General features: G+C 40.4%; 1 protein-coding gene across 1 annotated transcript; it reads right to left on the reverse strand.

The window, feature by feature from the left end:
* Nucleotides 1–11,517: 11,517 nt before the first annotated feature.
* Nucleotides 11,518–20,215, reverse strand: LOC139377337 (carbonic anhydrase-like). The gene is made up of 7 exons (XM_071120360.1): nucleotides 19,923–20,215; nucleotides 19,420–19,617; nucleotides 17,962–18,080; nucleotides 17,759–17,851; nucleotides 17,574–17,636; nucleotides 17,310–17,465; nucleotides 11,518–12,160 (listed from the first exon to the last, which is right to left on the reverse strand). The coding sequence occupies exons 1-7, from the start codon at nucleotides 19,954–19,956 to the stop codon at nucleotides 12,041–12,043; spliced, it is 783 nt and encodes a 260-aa protein (XP_070976461.1). The 5' UTR covers nucleotides 19,957–20,215; the 3' UTR covers nucleotides 11,518–12,040.
* Nucleotides 20,216–21,528: the final 1,313 nt, after the last annotated feature.

A 21,528-nucleotide genomic window follows, 5' to 3' on the forward strand; every position in this document is an offset into this window, starting at 1 on the left:
TAGAAATTTATTTTTCAATGTCTGCTTACACAAAATATATTGCTGTGTATACATGAGGTTTCATAACCAAAATATGTTTTACTGAATAGACTGTGTGTTAACATTTTTACGAATCGTGTTTGCAAAGACGAAAGACAAACTGATATTAAGATCTACAGTTGTGTCCGAAATGATTGGATCCCTTGATAAAGATAAGCAAAAAAGATTGTATGAAATAAATAATTCAAATACCGATGCTCCAAAATGTAGCATTTATATTATTTTATACCAATACAATTGCTCAGAGAAATAGATTTTGTTCAAGAAGTAATACAACAACAATTGCAACAAGATAGGGGTCAAAATGATTGGATACCCTGTTTTCAATACACCATCACCCTCCCCTTGCGAGTATGACGACACTGAGCCATTTTTCAAAATGTTTTATAAGATTGGAGAACACACTGGGAGGGAGGGATCTTAGACCATTCCTCCATACATAATCTTTCCAGATCCTTGATATCCTTCATCTGTAATTATGGGCTATTCTCTTCAATTCCGGAGACTGAGATGGCCATTGCAAATTTTAGATTTTGTGGTCAATTAAACATTTGGTCACATATTAGTATAAAATAATATAATAAAAAAAATGTTTTGAACATACAGTTGAATCAGAAGTTTACATACACCTTAGCCAAATTCCTGACATTTAATCATAGTAAAAATTCCATGTCTTAGGTTAGTTAGGATCACCACTTTATTTTAAGAATGTGAAATGTCAGAATAATAATAGAGAGAATTATATATTTCAGCTTATATTTCTTCCATCACATTCCCAGGGGTCAGAAGTTTACATACACTCAATTAGTATTCGGCAGCATTGCCTTTAAATTGTTTAACTTGGGTCAAACGATTTGGGTAGCCTTCCACAAGCTTCCCACAATAAGTTGAGTGAATTTTGGCCCATTCTTCCTGACAGAGCTGGTGTAACTGAGTCAGGTTTGTAGGCTTGATTTGGGATTGATTTGCGCTTTTTGCACCAAAGTACGTTCATCTCTAAGAGACAGAAAACGTCTCCTTCCTGAGCGGTATGACGGCTGCGTGGTCCCATGATGTTTATACTTGCATACTATTGTTTGTACAGATGAACGTGGTACCTTCAGATGTTTGGAAATTGCTCCCAAGGATGAACCAGACTTGTGGCTGATTTCTTTTGATTTTCCCATGATGTCAAGCAAAGAGGCAGTGAGTTTGAAAGTAGTCCTTGAAATACATCCACAGGTACACCTCCAATTGACTCAAATGATATCAATTAGCCTATCAGAATCTTCTAAAGCCATGACATTTTTTCTGGAATTTTCCAAGCTTTTTAAAGGCACAGTCAACTTAGTGTATGTTAACTTCTGACCCACTGGAATTGTGATACAGTGAATTATAAGTGATATAATCTGTCTGTAAACAATTGTTGGAAAAAGTACTTGTGTCATGCACAAAGTAGATGTCCTAACAGATTTGCCAAAACTATAGTTTGTTAACAAGAAATTTGCGGAGTGGTTGAAAAACGAGTTTTAATGACTCCAACTTAAGTGTATGTAAACATCTGACTTCAGCTGTACAATAGACCTTCGTATTTGTATTATGTATTTTACAGTCTTTTTGGTTCATCTTTATCAAGGGATCCAATAATTCCGGCCCTCACTGTACCCTGTTTATATTGGTTACTAGTACTTGCTGCACAGTATTACGAACAAATGAGACACTAAGTTTTAATTGATGAAATCCAGTAAAAATGCATCTGAAGTTGACAGTATAAAACTGTTCATGCAATCTCCATACCTGGCCAAGGGGTGTGTTCTTGCCTGGAGCTGTGAAACTGGTCATGCAATCTCCACACCTATCATATGGTGTGTTCTTGCCTTGAGCTGTGAAACTGGTCATGCGACTTCCATACCTGGTCTAGATGGTGTTCTTTGAAATTGTCATGGCCTGCCAGAACTGTACCTATCATGTACTGAGAAGAGTCTGTGGGAAAATATTTCATATTTTCATATTTCAGCCAAGGAAAATGACAGCAGACAAAGAAATATGAAGTAATGTATTTATTCAAAGACATTTAATGCATTGCAAAATGCAAATGTCAACATTTATTTGTATCTATACAATATACCTGCACCAATTTAGAGCATATGAAATCTTCCTCTACTTCGCTGCTTTTCAAATCAGAACAGGAATATATTCTACCAATCAAACAGTGCAGCTGTTTTAGAACCAGATAACTGCTTTTCTTCCTAACTTCATGAAACAGCTTCCGTTTTTATCACTTTCCCAACAAGTTAGACAAAAACTTGAGCCCCGTTTTCACTTGCACTTCAAATTTGAGCTGGGTCAAGTGAAACCCGAGCCAGCACAGCCCAGTTTCACAACTGGCGCCAGCTCGATTAGAATTCGGGTTGGTGACGCCGTTCCTATGCAACCACCAAGCTGATCACTGCCGGACGCTGAAACAATGTTTAGCTAGCTTGTCTGGGCTTGTTGCTGTTTAATGGAAAATCTTGTTATACTGTAGTTATTATTCTTTAGCACGCTACTGCAAATTGAGAAATCATGTGAATAAACTAAATTTTAAAAAATAAGAAACTACTGCATTCAGACCCCTTGACTTTTTCCACATTTTGTCACGTTACAGCCTTATTCTAAAATTGATTAAATTGTTTTTCCCCCTCATCAATCTACACATAATACCCCATAATGACAAAGCTAAAGCATTTTTTTTGCTAATTTATAAATAAAATAGAAACCTGAAATATGACATTTACATTTACAGTATTCAGACCCTTTACTCAATACTTTGTTGAAGCACCATTTGCAGTGATTACAGCCTTGAGTCTACTTGTGTATGACGCTACAAGTTTGGCACACATGTATCTGGGGAGTTTCTCCCATTCTTCTCTGCAGATCCTCACAAGCTCTGTCAGGTTGGATGGGGAGCGTCGCTGCACAGCTATTTCCAGGTCTCTCCAGAGATGTTCGATTGGGTTCAAGTCCGGGCTCTGGCTTGGCCACTTAAGGACATTCAGAGACTTGTTCAGAAGCTACTCCTGTGTTTTCTTGGCTGTGTGCTTAGGGTTGTTGTCCTGTTGGAAGGTGAACCTTTGTCCCGGTCTGCAGTCCTGAGCGCTCTGGAGCAGGTTTTTATCAAGGATCTCTCTACTTTGTTCCGTACATCTTTGCCTCAATCTTGACGAGTCTCCCAGTCCCTGCTTCTGAAAAACATCCCCACATCATGATGCTGCCAACACCATGCTTAGGGATAGGTTTCCTCCAGACGTGACGCTTGGCATTCAGGCCAAAAAGTTATATCTTGGTTTCATCAGACCAGATATTCTTGTTTCTCATGTCAGAGTCTTTTGGTGCCATTTGGTAAACTCCAAGCAGACTGCCATGTGCCTTTTACTTTTAGAGTGGCTTCCGTCTGCCCACTCTACCATAAAGGCCTGATTGGTGGAGTGCTGCAGAGATGGTTGTCCTTCTTGAAGGTTCTCCCATCTCCACAGAGGAACTCTAGAGCTCTGTCAAAGTGACCATAGGGTTCTTGGTCACCTCCCTGACCAGATCTGTGCCGCGACACAATCCTGTCTCGGAGCTCTACGGACAATTCCTTCGACTTCATTTCTTGGTTTTTGGTATGACATGCACTTTCAACTGTGGGACCTTATATAGACAGGTGTGTTCCTTTCCAAATCATGGCCAATCAATTGAATTTACCATAGATGGACTCCATCAAGTTGTACAAACATCTCAAGGATGATCAATGGAAACAGGATGCGCCTGAGTTCAATTTCAAGTCTCATAACAAAGGGTCTGAATACCTATGTAAATAAGGTATTTTTTTGTATTTTTTTACATAAATGTGCAAAAATATCTAAAAACCCTTTTTTGCTTTGTCATTATGGCGTATTGTGTGTAGATTGTTGAGACATTTTTTTATCCTTTTTAGAATGTGGCTGTAATGTAAACAAACTGTTGAAGCCGAGGGGTCTGAATACTTTCCGAAGCACTGTATACACTGAAACACAGATAAATGACATAAACAATGATAATTAAATGCTTTGCAGCACCCTAAGTGAAATTTTGGGCAAAAAGGCCAACTCAACTGCAACATTCATTGAATCATATCAAATAATATAAAATATTATTATCACATTATCACAGACCTTACAGTGAAATGCTTACTTTCAAGCCCTTAACCAACAATGCAGTTTTAAGAGTATTTGTTAAAGTATTTACTAAAATAAACTGTTGTAAAAAAAATAAAAAGATACAAATAAAAAAATAACAAAATCTTTAAAGGGCAACAATAAAATAACAGTAGCAAGGCTATATACAGGAGGGACCGGTACAGAGTCAATATGCGAGGTCACAGGTTAGCCGAGGTAATTGAGGTAATATGTACATGTAGGTAGAGGTAAAGTGACTATGCAAATAGTCCGGGTAGCCATTTGAGTCTTACGGCTTGGGGGTAGAAGCTGTTAAGAAGTCTTTTGGACCTAGACTTGGAGCTCCGGTACTGCATTCCATGCGCTAGCAGAGAAAACAATTTTTAGGGCCTTCCTCTGACACCGCCTGGTATAGAGGTCCTGGGTGGTATGAAGCTTGGCCCCAGTGATGTACTGGGCCATACACACTACCCTCTGTAGTGCCTTGCGGTCGGAGGCCAAGCAGTTACCATACCAGGTGGTTATGCAACCAGTCAGGAAGCTCTCGATGGTGCAGCTGTAGAATTTTTTGAGGATCTGAGGACCCATGCCAATTATTTTCAGTCTCCTGAGGGGGAATAGGAGTAGTTGTGCCCTCATCACGACTGTCTTGGTGTGTTTGGACCATGATAGTTTTTTGGTGATGTGGACTTGAAGCTCTCAACCTGCTCCACTACAGCCACTGTCAATGAGAATGGGGGCGTACTCGGTCCTCCTTTCCTGTAGTCCACAATCATCTCCTTTGTCTTGATCACATTGAGGGAGAGGTTATTATCCTGGCACCACACTGCCAGATCACTGACCTCCTCCCTATAGGCTGTCTCATCGTTGTCGGTGATGAGGCCTACCACTGTTGTGTTGTTGGCAAACTTAATGAGGGTGTTGGAGTTGTGTTTGGGCATACAGTCATGGGTGAACAGGGAGTACAGGAGGGGACTGAGCACTCACCCCTGAGGGGCCCACGTGTTGAGCATCAGCATGGCAGATATGTTCTTACCTACACTTACCACCTGGGGGCAGCCCATCAGGATGTCCAGGATCCAGTTGCAGAAGGAGGTGTTCAGTCCCAGGGTCCTTAGCTTAGTGTTGAGCTTTGAGGGCACTATGGTGTGGAACGCTGAGAGATAGTCAATGAATAGCATTCTCACGTAGGTATTCCTTTGTCCAGATGGGAAAGGGCTGGAGTGCGGAGTGCAAATTGGAGTGGGTCTAGGGTTTCTGGGATAATGGTGGTGATGTGAGCCATGACCAGCCTTTATTAGCACTTCATGGCTACAGACGTGAGTGCTGCGGGTCGGACGGACATACGTCCTAGATATCTCTGTCTCTTCTTCATGTGAATGGTGGGGATTTGGGCCTTTCCGTGTGTCTGAAGTAAATCCTTTGCGTCCGACTCCTTAAAGAAAAACTCTTAGTCCACTACGAGGTGAGTAATCGCTGTCCTGATATCCAGAAGCTCTTTTCGGTCATAAGAGATGGTGGCAGAAACATTATGTACAAAATAAGTTCCAAATAACGCAAAAAAACACACAACACAATTGGTTAGGAGCCTGTAAAACGGCAGCCATCTACTCCAGCGCCATCTCTATGGCTCATTCGTCAAAAACCCCACTGATATTGCCAATTACTTTAATGATTTTTTTCATTGGCAAGATTAGCTCATTTAGGCATGACATGCCAGCAACAAACGCTGATACTACACATCCAAGTATAACTGATTAAATGATGAAAGACAAGCATTGTAATTTTGAATTCCAGAAAATGTGGAAGAAGTGAAAAAAGTGTCTATCAACAATGACAAACCACCGGGGTCTGAGGATAATAGCGGACGATATTGCCACTCCTGTTTGCCATGTCTTTAATCTAAGCCTACTAGAAAGTGTGTGCCCTCAGGACTGGAGGGAAACAAAGGTAATTCCGCTACCTAAGAATAGTAAAGCCCCCATTACTGGCTTAAACAGCCGACCAATCAGCCTGTTACCAACCCTTAGTAAACCTTTTGGGAAAAGTGTGTTTGACCAGATGCAATGCTATTTTACTGTAAACAAATTGACATCAGACTTTCAGCACACTTATAGGGAAGGACATTCAACAAGCACGACACTTACACAAATTACTGATGATTGGCTGAGAGAAATTGTAGGAGCTGTTTAGTTAGACTTCAGTGCAGCTTTTGAGATTATCGATCATAGTCTACTGATGGAAAAACGTGTGTGCTATGGCTTTATACCCCTTGCAATATTGTGGATAAAGAGTTACCTGTCTAACAGAACACAGAGGGTGTTCTTTTCATGTGTGAGTTCCAAATGTCTCTAACGGTTGCCACAGCGTGAGTTTTTTATGTGTATGATGTCAGAATGCACTCACTGTTCCAAAATGTGATTGTTACGTAACACGACAGTTAACCTGCTCTGCCCTCAAACCAAGGAACTCTGTCTGCTAATTATCTATAGACTATGTTTCAACTTGTCCATTTCAACCAAAAAAATTGAACAACTTGTATTTTCGAACAACAGTTTGAATTGAGGTGTGATCCGCCTCCTCATTTCACTGTTGCGGACCATTTATGTTTGAGGCTTTACTGAGCCGGACAAACTTCTCTCTTCAACGAGAGACCAAGCACTTCCCCAGTGTTTCCCTAGATCAAGTTTGAAGACATTGCACATCTCTAGTCAGAACTTGCACAAACTTTTTTTAATTTTCTGTATATCATGTTGTTTCTACTGTAGCATGCTGTACGTATGTATGGATCATAATGTATTTCAAATCAAATCACATTTTATTGGTCACATACATATCGTTAGCAGATGTTATTGCAAGTGTAGTGAAATGCTTGTGCTTCTAGTTCCGACAGTGCAGTAATTTCTAACAAGTATTCTAACAATTCCACAACAACTACCTAATACACACAAATCTAAGTGAAGGGATGGAGTAAGAATATATACATATAAATATATGGATGAGCAATGACAGAGCGGCCTTCTGGATGGTAGTGGGGTGAACAGGCAGTGGCTCGGGTGGTTGTTGTCCTTGATGATCTTTTAGGTCTTCCTGCGACATCGGGTGCTGTAGGTGTCCTGAAGGGCAGGTAGTTTGCCCCCAAGTGATGCATTTTGCAGACCGCTCCACCCTCTGGAGAGCCTTGCGGTTGTGGGCGGTGCCTTACCAGTAAGTTGCCTTACCAGGCGGTAATACAGCCCGACAGGATGCTCTCAATTGTGCATCTGTAAAAGTTTGTGAGGGTTTTAGGTGACAAGACACATTTCTTCAGCATCCTGAGGTTGAAGAGGTGCTGTTGCGCCTTCTTCACCACACTGTCTGTGTTGGTGGACCATTTCAGTTTGTCCTTGATGTGTATGCCGGGGAACTTAAAACTTTCCAACTACTCCACTGCTTTCTCGACGATGTGGATAGGTGGGTGCTCCCTCTGCTGCTTCCTGACATCCACGATAATTTACTGCTAATGCTAAGCTATTTTCCAGCTATGTGTGGTGCCATGTTTGTTGACATCATACAATGCATTCTGGTTGTCACGTAAGTGTCTGTCAGACCAAAGATGTTATAACAAGGGATAGTTCACTTGACTGACGTATGGTGCTTTCAAGACAACTGGGAACTCTGAAAAATACGATGCCAAATCATGACGTCAGTGAACTTCAGGTCAGAAGGTCGGAGCTCTATAAAGAGGTCCGAGTTCCTGAGCTGGAATTCTGAGTTGGATGACGATTTTGCTCATTCAGAGCAAATTTTTTCCCGAGTTGTAGTTGTCTTGAACACGGCACCAGATTGTAGCTATGGTACCTTAGGGTTGCCAGCTCAGACCCCCCCCCCCCTTTCCAGGGGTTTTATTTTTATTTAGCGTATAAACTTCTCCTGTGTTTGCCCCCCATTTTATAAATAAATCCCCCATCATAGTAATATTTCCTGCATCACATCCCTCCACGAAACCTCGCTCCATTTCTACCCCCACAAACCCCCCCCTAAAATGGTTTCATCCCTGTTTAGCTTTCACACTACGGTTAGGCTAGGCAGTAGGCTTGTATTTGTTGTGATGATCTGTTCATTATAATTGCTTTGTCAAAAATTGTAAATAACTTGTCAAGTCATGTGCTCCAGTTCTTGTATACACTGTAACAAGTACATTGAAGATTTGTAATATGCTGAAAAATGGACAAATTAAGTTCATATTTTCAAGCAATGGGCGCAGTCATCTTTGACTTTGTTTATTTGCGTCTTATAGTGAATGGCATTCTGGGATTTGGGAGTTTTCGCTTGTCAAACATAAACAAACATGGCTGCCATCATAAAGAATGTAGCTGCTGTTAGCTTAGCTGACACCCATCTCTTTTCTAAACCATATTACATTTCTCTCTTGTGCTCACCAGAGATGTGGTACATTGTAAACAAGTCTAGCTGTTAGGTTGCTAACCGTTCTGTTTTTTGTTAGCGCAACCTTTTATGTAGACTGGTTTATGGAATGAGTTTGGCTGTGGATGTGTTCTGTGTGATATTCGGATGATGATGTTCACATTTATCTTTTTCAATAAAAGGTGAAATTGATGAATAAAGTTGTGAAGACCTTTATTTCCCAGCAGTACAAAGCATTGTTTAGATGCTTTCAGAAAACAATGCTGTTTAGACAAGTTTGTTCCATCATGTTCTGTTACTACTGTTCCAATCACATATTTGTGATGGTATGCTGCAGGGACCAGTCAACAATGATCACAAATATGTGATCGTACGTGGCAAAGGGTTAATGGAAGCCTCTCCAACATAATCCAGGTAGAATCAGGAATTCCTCAGGGCAGCGGTCGACCCCTTACTTTTTTCAATCTTTACTAATGACATGTGACTGGCTTTGAGTGGATTTGTATGTGGATGACTCAACACTATACACATTAGCTACTACAGCGAGTGAAATCACTGCAACTTAAAAAAAAGAGCTGCAGTTAGTTTCAGAATGGGTGGCAAGGAATAAGTTAGTCCTAAATATTTCAAAATCTAAAGCATTGTATTTGGGACAAATCATTTGCTAAACCATAAATATTGTAATAAATAATGTGGAAATTGAACAAGTAACCCTGGATTGTAAACTGTCATGGTCAAAACATGTTGATACAACAGTAGCTAAGATGTGAGAAGTCTGTCCATAATAAAGCCTTGCTCTGCCTTAACGACACTATCAACAAGGCAGGTTCCTACAGTCCCTAATTTTCTCACACTTTTCAGTCATGTAGTCAGGTGCCACAAAGAGAGACCTCCAGAAAATGACAATTGGCTCAGAAAAGTGCAGCACGCCTTGCCCTTATATGTATATGTACTCTGACTCAAAGTGGAGGAGAGATCGACTTCATCACTGCTTGATTTTGTAAGAAGTGTTAACATGCTGAATGCACTGAGGTGTCTGTTTAAACTACTAGCACACAGCTCAGACAGCCATGCATACCCTACAAGACATGCCAGCAAGTCTCTTCACAATCTCCAAGTTAAGGACAGACTATGGGAGGTGCACAGTACTACAGAGCCATTGCTACATGGAACTCTATTCCACATCAGGTAACTGATGCAAGCAGTAGAATCAGATCAAAAATACAAATACATCTGATGGAACAGCGAGGACTGTGAAGAGACACACACACACACACACACACACACACACACACACACACACACACACAGACGTATTGTAAATATGTGATAGTGGAGTAGTGGCCTGAAAGTGTTATAAAATGTAATATATACAATTCTATATATCTGCCTTAATGTTGCAAGACCCCAGGAGTGTGGGGAGCTTTAAATAATACAATAGACAACTACAATGAGAGCACAAAACATTAAGAACACCTTCCCCCTTTTGCCTTCAGAACGGTCTCAATTCATTGGGGCATTGAGGTGGACTCTATAAGGTGTCAAGCATTCTACAGGGATGCTGGTCCATGTTGACTTCAATGCTTCCCACAGTTGTGTCAAGTTGGCTGGTGGACCATTCTTAATACACATGGGAAACTGTTGAGTGTGAAAAAGCCAGGAGTGTGAAAAACACAGCAGTGTTGCAGTTAACACACTCAAAATCGGTGCGCCTGGCACCTACTACCATACGCCGTTCAAAGGCACTTCAATATTTTGTCTTGCTCATTCACCCTCTGAATGGCACACATAACACTCCATGTCTCAATTGTCTCAAAGCTTAACAATCCTTCTTTAACCTGTCTCCTCTCTTTCATCTACACTGATTGAAGTGGATTTAACAGGTGACATCAATAAGGTATTAATAATAGCTTTCACCTTTCGTCAGTCTATGTCATGGAAAGAGCAGGTTTTGTATATGCAGTGTATATTGGTCCTGACAATCTATATACCAAAAATGATTCTGATCATTTGATTGTATTCACATGACTTGAAATGTGTAAAAAAACAGTAACCCATGTGTCCAAAGACTAAATATAGTACTATACAGAAATAGCTGTAGGTCACAAACTACTGAGTTAAATCATATATTAGACATAGTTGGGTTTAGAACAGGTCAAAGAACAATACTATATGCGTCGACATACATATGCTGAAGTCATTTTAATGATTTAAAAAATATTTATTCTCAAAATCCCAACTTTGATTGACACTGGAAGTATGATAATCTTAACATTTCAATGTGGCCTGTCTAGACACTTTTACTAACTATGTTGACACCAAATTCCATGCATTTACACCAAAAGTAATTTGTTCTGAGGCGCATTTTGATATTGTACAAGGATGTGAACGGGTTAATCACAAAGACATATTTAAGTTGGAGTGACTGTTGTTTGTACCACACAACGTGATTGATTAACTTGTCCTGAACCACAGAGGTGGAGAACTCAGGTCAATACTTCCTTGTTACGGGCACGTGACTGTAAAATAAGCCATCTGTCCATACTTTAAAGGAAGATATCTGATTATCAACAGTGGGGTCTCCGTTTCCCTAGCTGGGTAAGGCTGATCCCACACAGCCAAAGGGCAACTGACATTTCTCTAGTGTGGTAATTCAATATACCCCAAAAAATGTGAAAAGCTTTCCAACAGATGTGTCATTCCATAAACATTGAGTTTATAAACAGTTACCGATATTAACAACGCAGGATTTCATTATAGTGGGTGGGACTTGGATGACATAATGACACCTCACACAACATTTTCTTTCACTCGTGATTTTAAGACAAAGATAATGCACTGGTAGAGAGGTAAGTTATGAGTACAAAAATATACATATATATATATATATATATATATATATAAATATAACACTTAAATTACATCTCTTATATTTGGCATGGACCTGTAATCTAAAGCGACAAAAATCAAACGATACATTGATGATGTGAGGATACAATACAAAAATGGAAAGTGTTTAAGGATTCATTCAAGATTCCATCTCTTGCATAGCAACTATTTGTGCTTATTGAGAGTAGAGAAGAAGAAAAAAAAGCCCTGTAGTATTATACCAGTATGGCCTCTATCTCTGACTGACTCATCTGTTATTGCAGGGGCAGGCAGCTAAATTACATTAATCTGGGGTGATCCTGAGGCTGATCGTCAGGGATTACAGGAGCTGCTATTCATCCATACCAGCGCATAAATCTCATCTGCACTGGCTCATTATTAAATTGCATTAGTTTAGGTTTACATTTCTGTTTTGTAGTATTTACTGATGGTTTTGTCAATGGGGTTAACAATTAGCAGATTCTGACACCAATGCATGTGCTAAAATGGCACACGATGTGTATATGACCTGGGGAAGATGGATGGGGGATGGTGTGACACGTGGCTGTTTACTTGAAGGACCGGCGGACCATGCGTCCCTTGAGAGGCTGAGTGGGTCTGTAGTTGTCCTGCATGCAACAATGTGTCTCTCCGTCCCCACTGAACTTCAAGCTGCGGAATTTACCCATCTGTCAAGCGAGAGAGCGCAAGAAAGGGAGATACAATGGTTAGAATCAGAATGTCAACACTGCAGCCTTTGACTCATGCTAAAGTGGTTGCTGTGGCCTACTGCTCTCCAAAAACGATTTCCTATATTTAGATCATATAATCCCTAAAACAATACCAAATAAGTACCAATGTTCCTATAGAGGTCTAACTGATCACAATGTAGAGTGAAGTTTTGAGAATTAAGAGTGGAGGACACAATCACAGAGGGGAGAATAGAACAGTATGCGCAATGACACCAGCGTGCAGCTTGGGAACCCCTCTCTGGTAGAGAGTTCACCTAAACCTCACTTGTTAAACCATGTGGGTCTCATATTCGCCTGCAAAGCGACCGGCCGGCGCCGACAGAGATGGCCGCCTCGCTTCGCGTTCCTAGGAAACTATGCAGTGTTTTGTTTTTTTACTTGGGAATTGTTAGTTAGATTACTTGTTATTACTGCATTGTCGGAACTAGAAGCACAAGCATTTCGCTACACTCGCATTAACATCTGCTAACCATGTGTATGTGACAAATAAAATTTGATTTGATTTAAATGTGTCATTAGCGCAAGCTCCACAATTGGAATCAAAGTAATCAGACGTACAGCCATAAGCAAGTAAGTAAAGAGTGTACATCCAGGTTCCTATAAGAATTTAAATGTCTTCACTAAATTCATATTACTATGCATACCATGACAATGACCGGCTGCAGAGTCTGTACAGTCTCATTTCCTAGTAAAAGTTCAAAATGTAGGTGTAGACCGTATCAATTGACACTGTTCAACTTGTTCTCATTGACAGTGAAACGTGAAATCACCAAAAAAAATAATGAAAGTGCATTAAATTTTCTTTATTCTGTAGTCTCACACTCTTTAGGCATGGGTCCTAGACCGTCCTACTGTATGTAGGTGAAAGTCTTTTTCCAACACGAAATTGCATCAGTACTCTGTCAGAACTGTAAAACTCTCCACCCAAGTTATTGCTGCCTTAACTTTACCTCAGCAATGCATATGGCTGAAAGTGTCGATTTAGGGAGGGCTACAATCTTCATGATGACATTTGTGAGACAATGCGTTTGACTGCAGCTTTTTGAGCTTTCAGTAAACAAGTCTCCTTGGGGATCAAATTTAAAATGCCAGCTGGTGAAATTGGACTTCGGGATTTGATATCCCCAAGGCTCAGCATGGAGCTTCAATAATAAATCAAATCAAAGTTTATTGGTGGCGTATACAGTTTAGCAGATGTTATAGCAACGAAATGCTTGTGTTACTAGCGCCTAACAGTGCAGCAAATATATCAAACATGTACACAAAAAAAACTAGAGATAAGAAATCCCAAAGAAATCAGAATTAATTCAGTTAACAACCCAAATAACACTATCAGTAATCCAAATACAATATATGCATATACAGTGCCTTGCGAAAGTATTCGGCCCCATTGAACTTTGCGACCTTTTGCCACATTTCAGGCTTCAAACATAGATATAAAACTGTATTTTTTTGTGAAGAATCAACAACAAGTAGGACACAATCATGAAGTGGAACGACATTTATTGGATATTTCAAACTTTTTTAACAAATCAAAAACTGAAAAATTGGGCGTGCAAAATTATTCAGCCCCTTTACTTTCAGTGCAGCAAACTCTCTCCAGAAGTTCAGTGAGGATCTCTGAATGATCCAATGTTGACCTAAATGACTAATGATGATAAATACAATCCACCTGTGTTTAATCAAGTCTCCGTATAAATGCACCTGCACTGTGATAGTCTCAGAGGTCCGTTAAAAGCGCAGAGAGCATCATGAAGAACAAGGAACACACCAGGCAGGTCCGAGATACTGTTGTGAAGAAGTTTAAAGCCGGATTTGGATACAAAAATATTTCCCAAGCTTTAAACATCCCAAGGAGCACTGTGCAAGCGATAATATTTAAATGGAAGGAGTATCAGACCACTGCAAATCTACCAAGACCTGGCCGTCCCTCTAAACTTTCAGCTCATACAAGGAGAAGACTGATCAGAGATGCAGCCAAGAGGCCCATGATCACTCTGGATGAACTGCAGAGATCTACAGCTGAGGTGGGAGACTCTGTCCATAGGACAACAATCAGTCGTATATTGCACAAATCTGGCCTTTATGGAAGAGTGGCAAGAAGAAAGCCATTTCTTAAAGATATCCATAAAAAGTGTAATTTAAAGTTTGCCACAAGCCACCTGGGAGACACACCAGACATGTGGAAGAAGGTGCTCTGGTCAGATGAAACCAAAATTGAACTTTTTGGCAACAATGCAAAACGTTAAGTTTGGCGTAAAAGCAACACAGCTGAACACACCATCCCCACTGTCAAACATGTTGGTGGCAGCATCATGGTTTGGGCCTGCTTTTCTTCAGCAGGGACAGGGAAGATGGTTAAAATTGATGGGAAGATGGATGGAGCCAAATACAGGACCATTCTGGAAGAAAACCTGATGGAGTCTGCAAAAGACCTGAGACTGGGACGGAGATTTGTCTTCCAACAAGACAATGATCCAAAACATAAAGCAAAATCTACAATGGAATGGTTCAAAAATAAACATATCCAGGTGTTAGAATGGCCAAGTCAAAGTCCAGACCTGAATCCAATCGAGAATCTGTGGAAAGAACTGAAAACTGCTGTTCACAAATGCTCTCCATCCAACCTCACTGAGCTCGAGCTGTTTTGCAAGGAGGAATGGGAAAAAATGTCAGTCTCTCGATGTGCAAAACTGATAGAGACATACCCCAAGCGACTTACAGCTGTAATCGCAGCAAAAGGTGGCGCTACAAAGTATTAACTTAAGGGGGCTGAATAATTTTGCACGCCCAATTTTTCAGTTTTTGATTTGTTAAAAAAGTTTGAAATATCCAATAAATGTCGTTCCACTTCATGATTGTGTCCCACTTGTTGTTGATTCTTCACAAAAAAATAGTTTTATATCTTTATGTTTGAAGCCTGAAATGTGACAAAAGGTCGCAAAGTTCAAGGGGGCCGAATACTTTCGCAAGGCACTGTATACACCAATAACATATACTAAGAATGATATGTACAGCAGTAGATACTATACATTACAATGAGTTGTCAAGAATACAGTGTATACATAAACAGAGTAACAAAATGCAATGTACAGTAGTAGGTATATTAGAATTAACTATCAAGAATACAGTATACAGTGCCTTTCAAAAGTATTCAAGCCCCTTGATTATTTCCACATTTTGTTACTTTACAGTAAAATGGATTAAATAAAACTCCACAGCAATCTACACACAATAATTAAAGCGAAAACAGGTTTTTTGAAATGTATGAAAATGTGTTAAAAATAAAAAACATAACCTTATTTACATAAGCATCCAGACCCGTTGTTATGAGACTCGAAATTGAGCTCAGGTGCATCCTGTTTCCATTGATCCTCCATGAGATGTTTCTACAGGTGGATTGGTGTCCACCTGTGTTATATTAAATTAATTGAACATGATTTGGAAAGGCACACACCTGTTTATATAAGGTCCCACAGTTGACAGTGCATGTCAGAGCAAAAACCAAGCCAAAAGGTTGAAGGAATCGTCCGTAGAGCGCAAAGTGTCAAGCCACAGATCTGGGAAAGGGTACCAAAAAAAATCTGCAGCATTAAAGGTCCCCAAGGACACAGTGGCCTCCATTCTTAAATGGAAGAAGTTTGGAACCACCAAGACTTTTCCTAGAGCTGGCCCCCCGGCCAGAAGGGCCTTGGTCAGGGAGGTGACTCTGCCAGAGCTCTAGAGTTCCTCTTTGAAGATGAGAGAACCTTCCAGAAGGACAACCATCTCTGCAGCACTCCACCAATCAGGCCTTAATGGTAGAGTGGCCAGATGGAAGATTGAACTCTGGCCTGAATGCCAAGTGTCACATCTGGAGGAAACCTGGCACCATCCCTATGGTGAAGCGTGGTGGCAGCATCATGCTGTGAGGATGTTTTTCAGTGGCAGGGACTGGGAGACTAGTCAGGATCGAAGCAAATATGTACGGAGCAAAGTACAGAGAGATCCTAGATGAAAACCTGCTCAGGATCTCAGACTGGGGCGAAGGTTCACCTTCCAACAAGACAACGACCCTAAGCACACAGCCAAGACAATGCAGTAGTGGCTTCAGTACAAGTCTCTGAATGTCCTTGAGTGGCCCAGTCAAAGCCATGGACTTGAACCAAATCAAACATCTCTGGAGAGACTTGAAAATAGCTGTGCAGCGACGCTCCCCATCCAACCTGACAGAGCTTGAGAGGATCTGCAAAGAAGGGGAGAAACTCCCCAAATACAGGTGTGCCAAGCTTGTAGCGTCATACCCAAAGGTGCTTCAACAAAGTACTGCGTAGAGGGTCTGAATACTTATGTAAATGTGATTTTTCACTGTTTTATTTGAAATACATTAACATTTCTAGACCTGTTTTTTTGCTTTGCTATTATGGGGTATTGTGTGTAGATTAAGGGGGAAAAAACTATTTAATCCATTTTAGAAAAAGGATGGAACGTAACAAAATGTGGAAAATGTCAAGGGGTCTGAATACTTTCCGAAGGCACTGTATGAATACACATAATAAAAAAACTGTATAAAAAGAAACTGTCCACTTTTTAATGTCTAATAATTGGGGAGGTGTCTGCTGTGTAGCTATGTACTGTTGCAGATGTGTTTCTTATTTCTTCATAGGAAGACAGATTGTCTTTGTAAATTATTTACAGACAGACTTCGGAAGTTCTAAGACCGCATGGAGCAACAGATACTTTTTTTAGCCCATGATATAGGGAAAGAGCATACCTTTACTACACATGCTTGGTATATTAATATGGGTGAAGGCTACTTTCACAGAAGTGGTGGGCTATTCAAATGATACTGGCAGGAGTTACTAAATAAGCACTATGGGCCACCCCGATAATGTAATCTAAAGTGAAAGCGGCCAAGTCCATTAAGTGAATGGCTAAACTTCTCTGACTATAAAAACTAGAGTACAACTAACCTTGCGGGGGCTGTGTAGCATGGTTGTCTGTGTGGCAGGGTGTGCTACACCAGTGCTGACCTTGGTCAATGAATTGGGGCTGAACTGATGAAGTTGTTTAGTGACAATGAAGGTGCTGTGTAAAATTATTGTACCTGGGTAAGGCTGACACTGATTGATTCCTTCAGGACAATCCAGGTGACACTCTCTAGCAGAGGGGGAGTGGTCAGGGAGCCATTGTATGTCCAGTAGTCCAGTGAGTCAGGCAGCAGAGTTTTGGCGTCAAAGTTGGAAAATGTAGTTTGCTTCCCCTACAGAAGACACAAATTGTGATTTATACATGTTTAAACAAAGTCTTCAACATTTCCATCCAATTCCCACTACAGCTAAATTTGAGTAGTAGTCAGTTTTGATTTCACCTTTGATTTGATGGCCTCCAGAGCATCCAGAACCTTTTGTAGTCTGGGGTTTGCAGCACCAAGCTATAGGAAACAAGAATTCACAGTTAAACAAGGGAATCAGGCTACTTTTAGAATTAAATTACAAGGAAGCATAAATAGCATATGAACTAATTCTAAACATTTAAATTGTATTAGATCTGTACCTCCAGAAACACTCCAACTACAGCAAGACCATCGGGATGGCTAGCAGCTTCACCACAGCTGAGGTACTTGGTGTTCCAGTGCACCAGATGGAGCTTTAAAAACAGAAAGATGATGTCAGGTTTAGCTCAGGTAGCCAATCAAAATACTGATCTGAAGCCATACAGCTTGTCCTGTTGTAAAATCTAGGTCTTGAACTGCCTACCTCACATGGGAACTTGATTCCATTGACGGTGTGCTCAGAGCCCCTGTAATCACTGGCTCCCCAGTGGAAGTGGAACTGCTTCAGCCTGTATGTGCCGGTGATGGGGCCTCCGGTCAGTGCTGCGAGCAGAAACGCACGGACACACACAAACATACACGCACACACTTTTAATGCTGCTCTTCAAAATATCCAAAGTGTCCAAATGCAGGCAAATGACAGATGATTACTAGTCATCTACTACAGTTACAGGCTGTTGCGTTTGAATTGATTTAAGGCAGGTGTTCTTCAGGGGTACGCCAAATATAAACGTGATTCACATTTCTATTTTTTTAAATTCACATTTTAAAAAAACAATCCATTTATATTTTCCAACGGGGCTATACATTTGGGTGAGGATTTTATCCCCTCGCCTGAGTAGCCTCGTTTCACTGCCAAAAAATAAAATTAAACCATCTAGTGTTCAGCGAAATAACACAATGTCATATACAGGTAGCCTAGTCAAATAATTAACATCCGATCACATTAACCGTTACTCTATCGCGGGAATTCCACATATGTAGCTGATGCTCATTCTGTTTGCTCGAAAATGGATTTTAAAAAAGTAATTCCCGCGTCCATAGACACACATACCAGCTCTACTGGTAGTACTGCTACTACCATCGGTACTGCACCTGTCAACGACAAGTTGTTCAGCTTCCATGAGGACATCCAAAGCTAGTATCAGTAATTCTACATTTGTTGCTAGCCCAGCTGGCATGGACACTGACAGTGACAGTTGTGAATCTGATGCAGTCGAAGAGCTACTGCCCCCTTACCCGGGAAAGCCGAACGATGGACCATCGAAGAGGCACAAATATGATAAGAACTACATGATTTGGGGTTCACTTATATTGGGAGTAGTGCCTTTCCTCAGCCACAGTGTGTTATATGTGCAAAAGTACTATCTCCCTAACAACTCAAAAGGAACACGTTGGGAAGCAATACCGCAATATGCTTACTTCATAGATGATTATCCTGATCGTAAAATACACTACTATAAAATAAACGATTGGGTAGGAAACGTTCGTTTTGAACAATCTAGTCCGCAGACAGGTGTGCTTGCTTCCCGGCACCACGTCAATAGACAACAACCAGACAACTAGCGTCTTTTCAAACACCTGCCTACTCTCAACCCACCTATCAATATCATCTACTGTACAGCAGCCTATATGCACAATGGACAAAGACAGTGCATACAGAAATTAATTCACCACCGTGTTTGATATTTGTTCGACACACAGCCACTGAGTTAATATGTAACCAGTTTGCAGCTAGCCTCATTCTCGGTACCTTACTGAATCCCCGCCTCAGAACCCATCAGAATGTAACTTGTATAGAAAATGAAGGTCATATTTTGTGAAGTGAGAAACGGAGATAATCATGTAATGTATATAATTACATATGGATTCTAAGGCTTACTTGAACTGTCAGTATCATCCACAAAGCCAACTTGGAAGGAATGGCCATTGTTCAGAATGTCTGTGGAGTTGGATGGGTCATAGTTCAGTTTGAGGGGCTTCAGGGCAGAATCGTAGGATGCTTGGCCACTAATAATATTAATAGGAGACTGCCTGGGCCCATTAGCAATGGGGAAGTGCTTACACCAGTTGACAGGTCCTATGATAGAAAAAACAGGATAAAGACAAAACAGAGGAAACATACAAATGTATCATTCACTCTATTCTAAACAGTCCAATTGTGTTCTCACAGATACATTCATAAACGTATGACAATAACCTAACAATGTAGGGCTAATGATTTATTTACAGTAACACACCAGAAAATATTAACACTTTTTACAGTGATTTTTTTTCTCAGATAAGAAATGCATAGAGCTACTCTTTCATGCAACTGTTGCAATTTAGTTTTAACTAGTAGGTTGCAAAAGTGCAATCAGCGTCAGATGATACTGAATGCCTCACCGTCAGATGGTCCGTAACCCCAGCCATGAGACATGATTATTGACGTCTGCTCCTACGCAAATATAATCACTTTCAAATGGTTAGACCTCGATGCAAGGATCCAATTTGTGATACCCTTGAACAACAGGTGTCAGGGTTTAGGCTATATAGACTTCCCCTCGTATCAGTTGTCCTGTACCTCAACTGGGTGAGTTTAGCCTCGTTATCTTTTGGCGTCATCAAAGCAGGTGTTCAAGCAGAATCAATACATGAACCGGATCACGCCACGTTCTTTTGGTCCCATTCACTGTGGAGCGTGTCGCTCTATCAGTCGACCTGGTCTCAGATGGTGAGAAAGAAGGAGAACCTGTTGAGTGAGTGCATTCCAGACAATGTAGTCTTGCCAAAAGCTTTGCTGTTAATAAATTACACACATTTCATGTGTAGTTCCTTCAGCATGGTGTCCTCTGAGGGTTTTTTCTAGTGCTATCCCAAAATAGATGTTTCTTTCTTCTGTTAGCGAGGCCTGCCAGTTTCACTGACCTTGAGCTCTTCTACGTAGTCTCAGCCAGTAGTAGAAGACTTAGCCTGTCGTATGTGAGATGTGAAAAGAGCAGAATCGACAAGATGGAAAACAAGTATCCAAATCAAACTGCAATGCATTTTATTTTTTTCTATGAACTGCCGATGTCCCTTTGAAGTCGGCGTCCTGTCAGCGTAAAAACCTAATATTATACGCGCAATAGACTCTTCCTCTCCAGCGCTTAATTAAAGGGACAAAGACAATAGGACATCAGTCACCAGTAGTAGGCCTACAGGTAATTAGACTTGGCACAATATTTTCCCAGATGTGCATAAATAATTTGGCAAAATTTGTTTTTATGCGCCTACCAGTTTATTAGTCACTTTATAACATTGGTTAAATAAATGTCATTTGGAATGAGTTGACTGATATGAAACAAGTGCCAATGAATTACACGTTCCATTTTGTTGAAAATGTGACGCATAGTTTTTGGTAATTCAAAATATTCCTGAAAATGCTTTTTTTCAGGATTTGTGTATTTTAATCATTAAAGGACATTTTGCTTTATGTCAAGTCCAATAAAATGTCATGTGCATTTGCTTCCATCTACTGGTACAATGATGTATCACAGACATTGACATTCGCATATGTCTACTCTCTTAGCAATGACTGCAACATGTGGCAATTGCTGGGTATTGCTTCTTGACACAATTACTACCAAACTTTAACAAGGTGACGCAGGTGAGTTTAATAATAATGAATAGGCTATATGCGATACAGTTTGGGATCTAACCAGTTGTGCAGTAAGCATGACTTTTCTATATCAGAAAAATTCTAAACCAACAGAAAACGTGATCAGAAATAAATCAACATTTCACTGTCATTTTGATAACATTCCATTCTCTTGTGGTGAATGTAAATTAGCATATTAATCATGACACAATCACACACATGTTGTGCCAGTTCTTTATTTAGAAACACATTGATGTGTTTTATGTAAGCCGTGATTGGATCCCCATGTTTGACAGTTGCTTCTCAACATGTACTGTAGCTAGTCTTTTATATTGTTTTTGTCACTGACACACATACTCAATGCCAACACAT

The sequence above is a fragment of the Oncorhynchus clarkii genome, chromosome 20 (genome assembly GCF_045791955.1).
Source record: "Oncorhynchus clarkii lewisi isolate Uvic-CL-2024 chromosome 20, UVic_Ocla_1.0, whole genome shotgun sequence".
Classification (NCBI taxonomy): domain Eukaryota; kingdom Metazoa; phylum Chordata; class Actinopteri; order Salmoniformes; family Salmonidae; genus Oncorhynchus; species Oncorhynchus clarkii.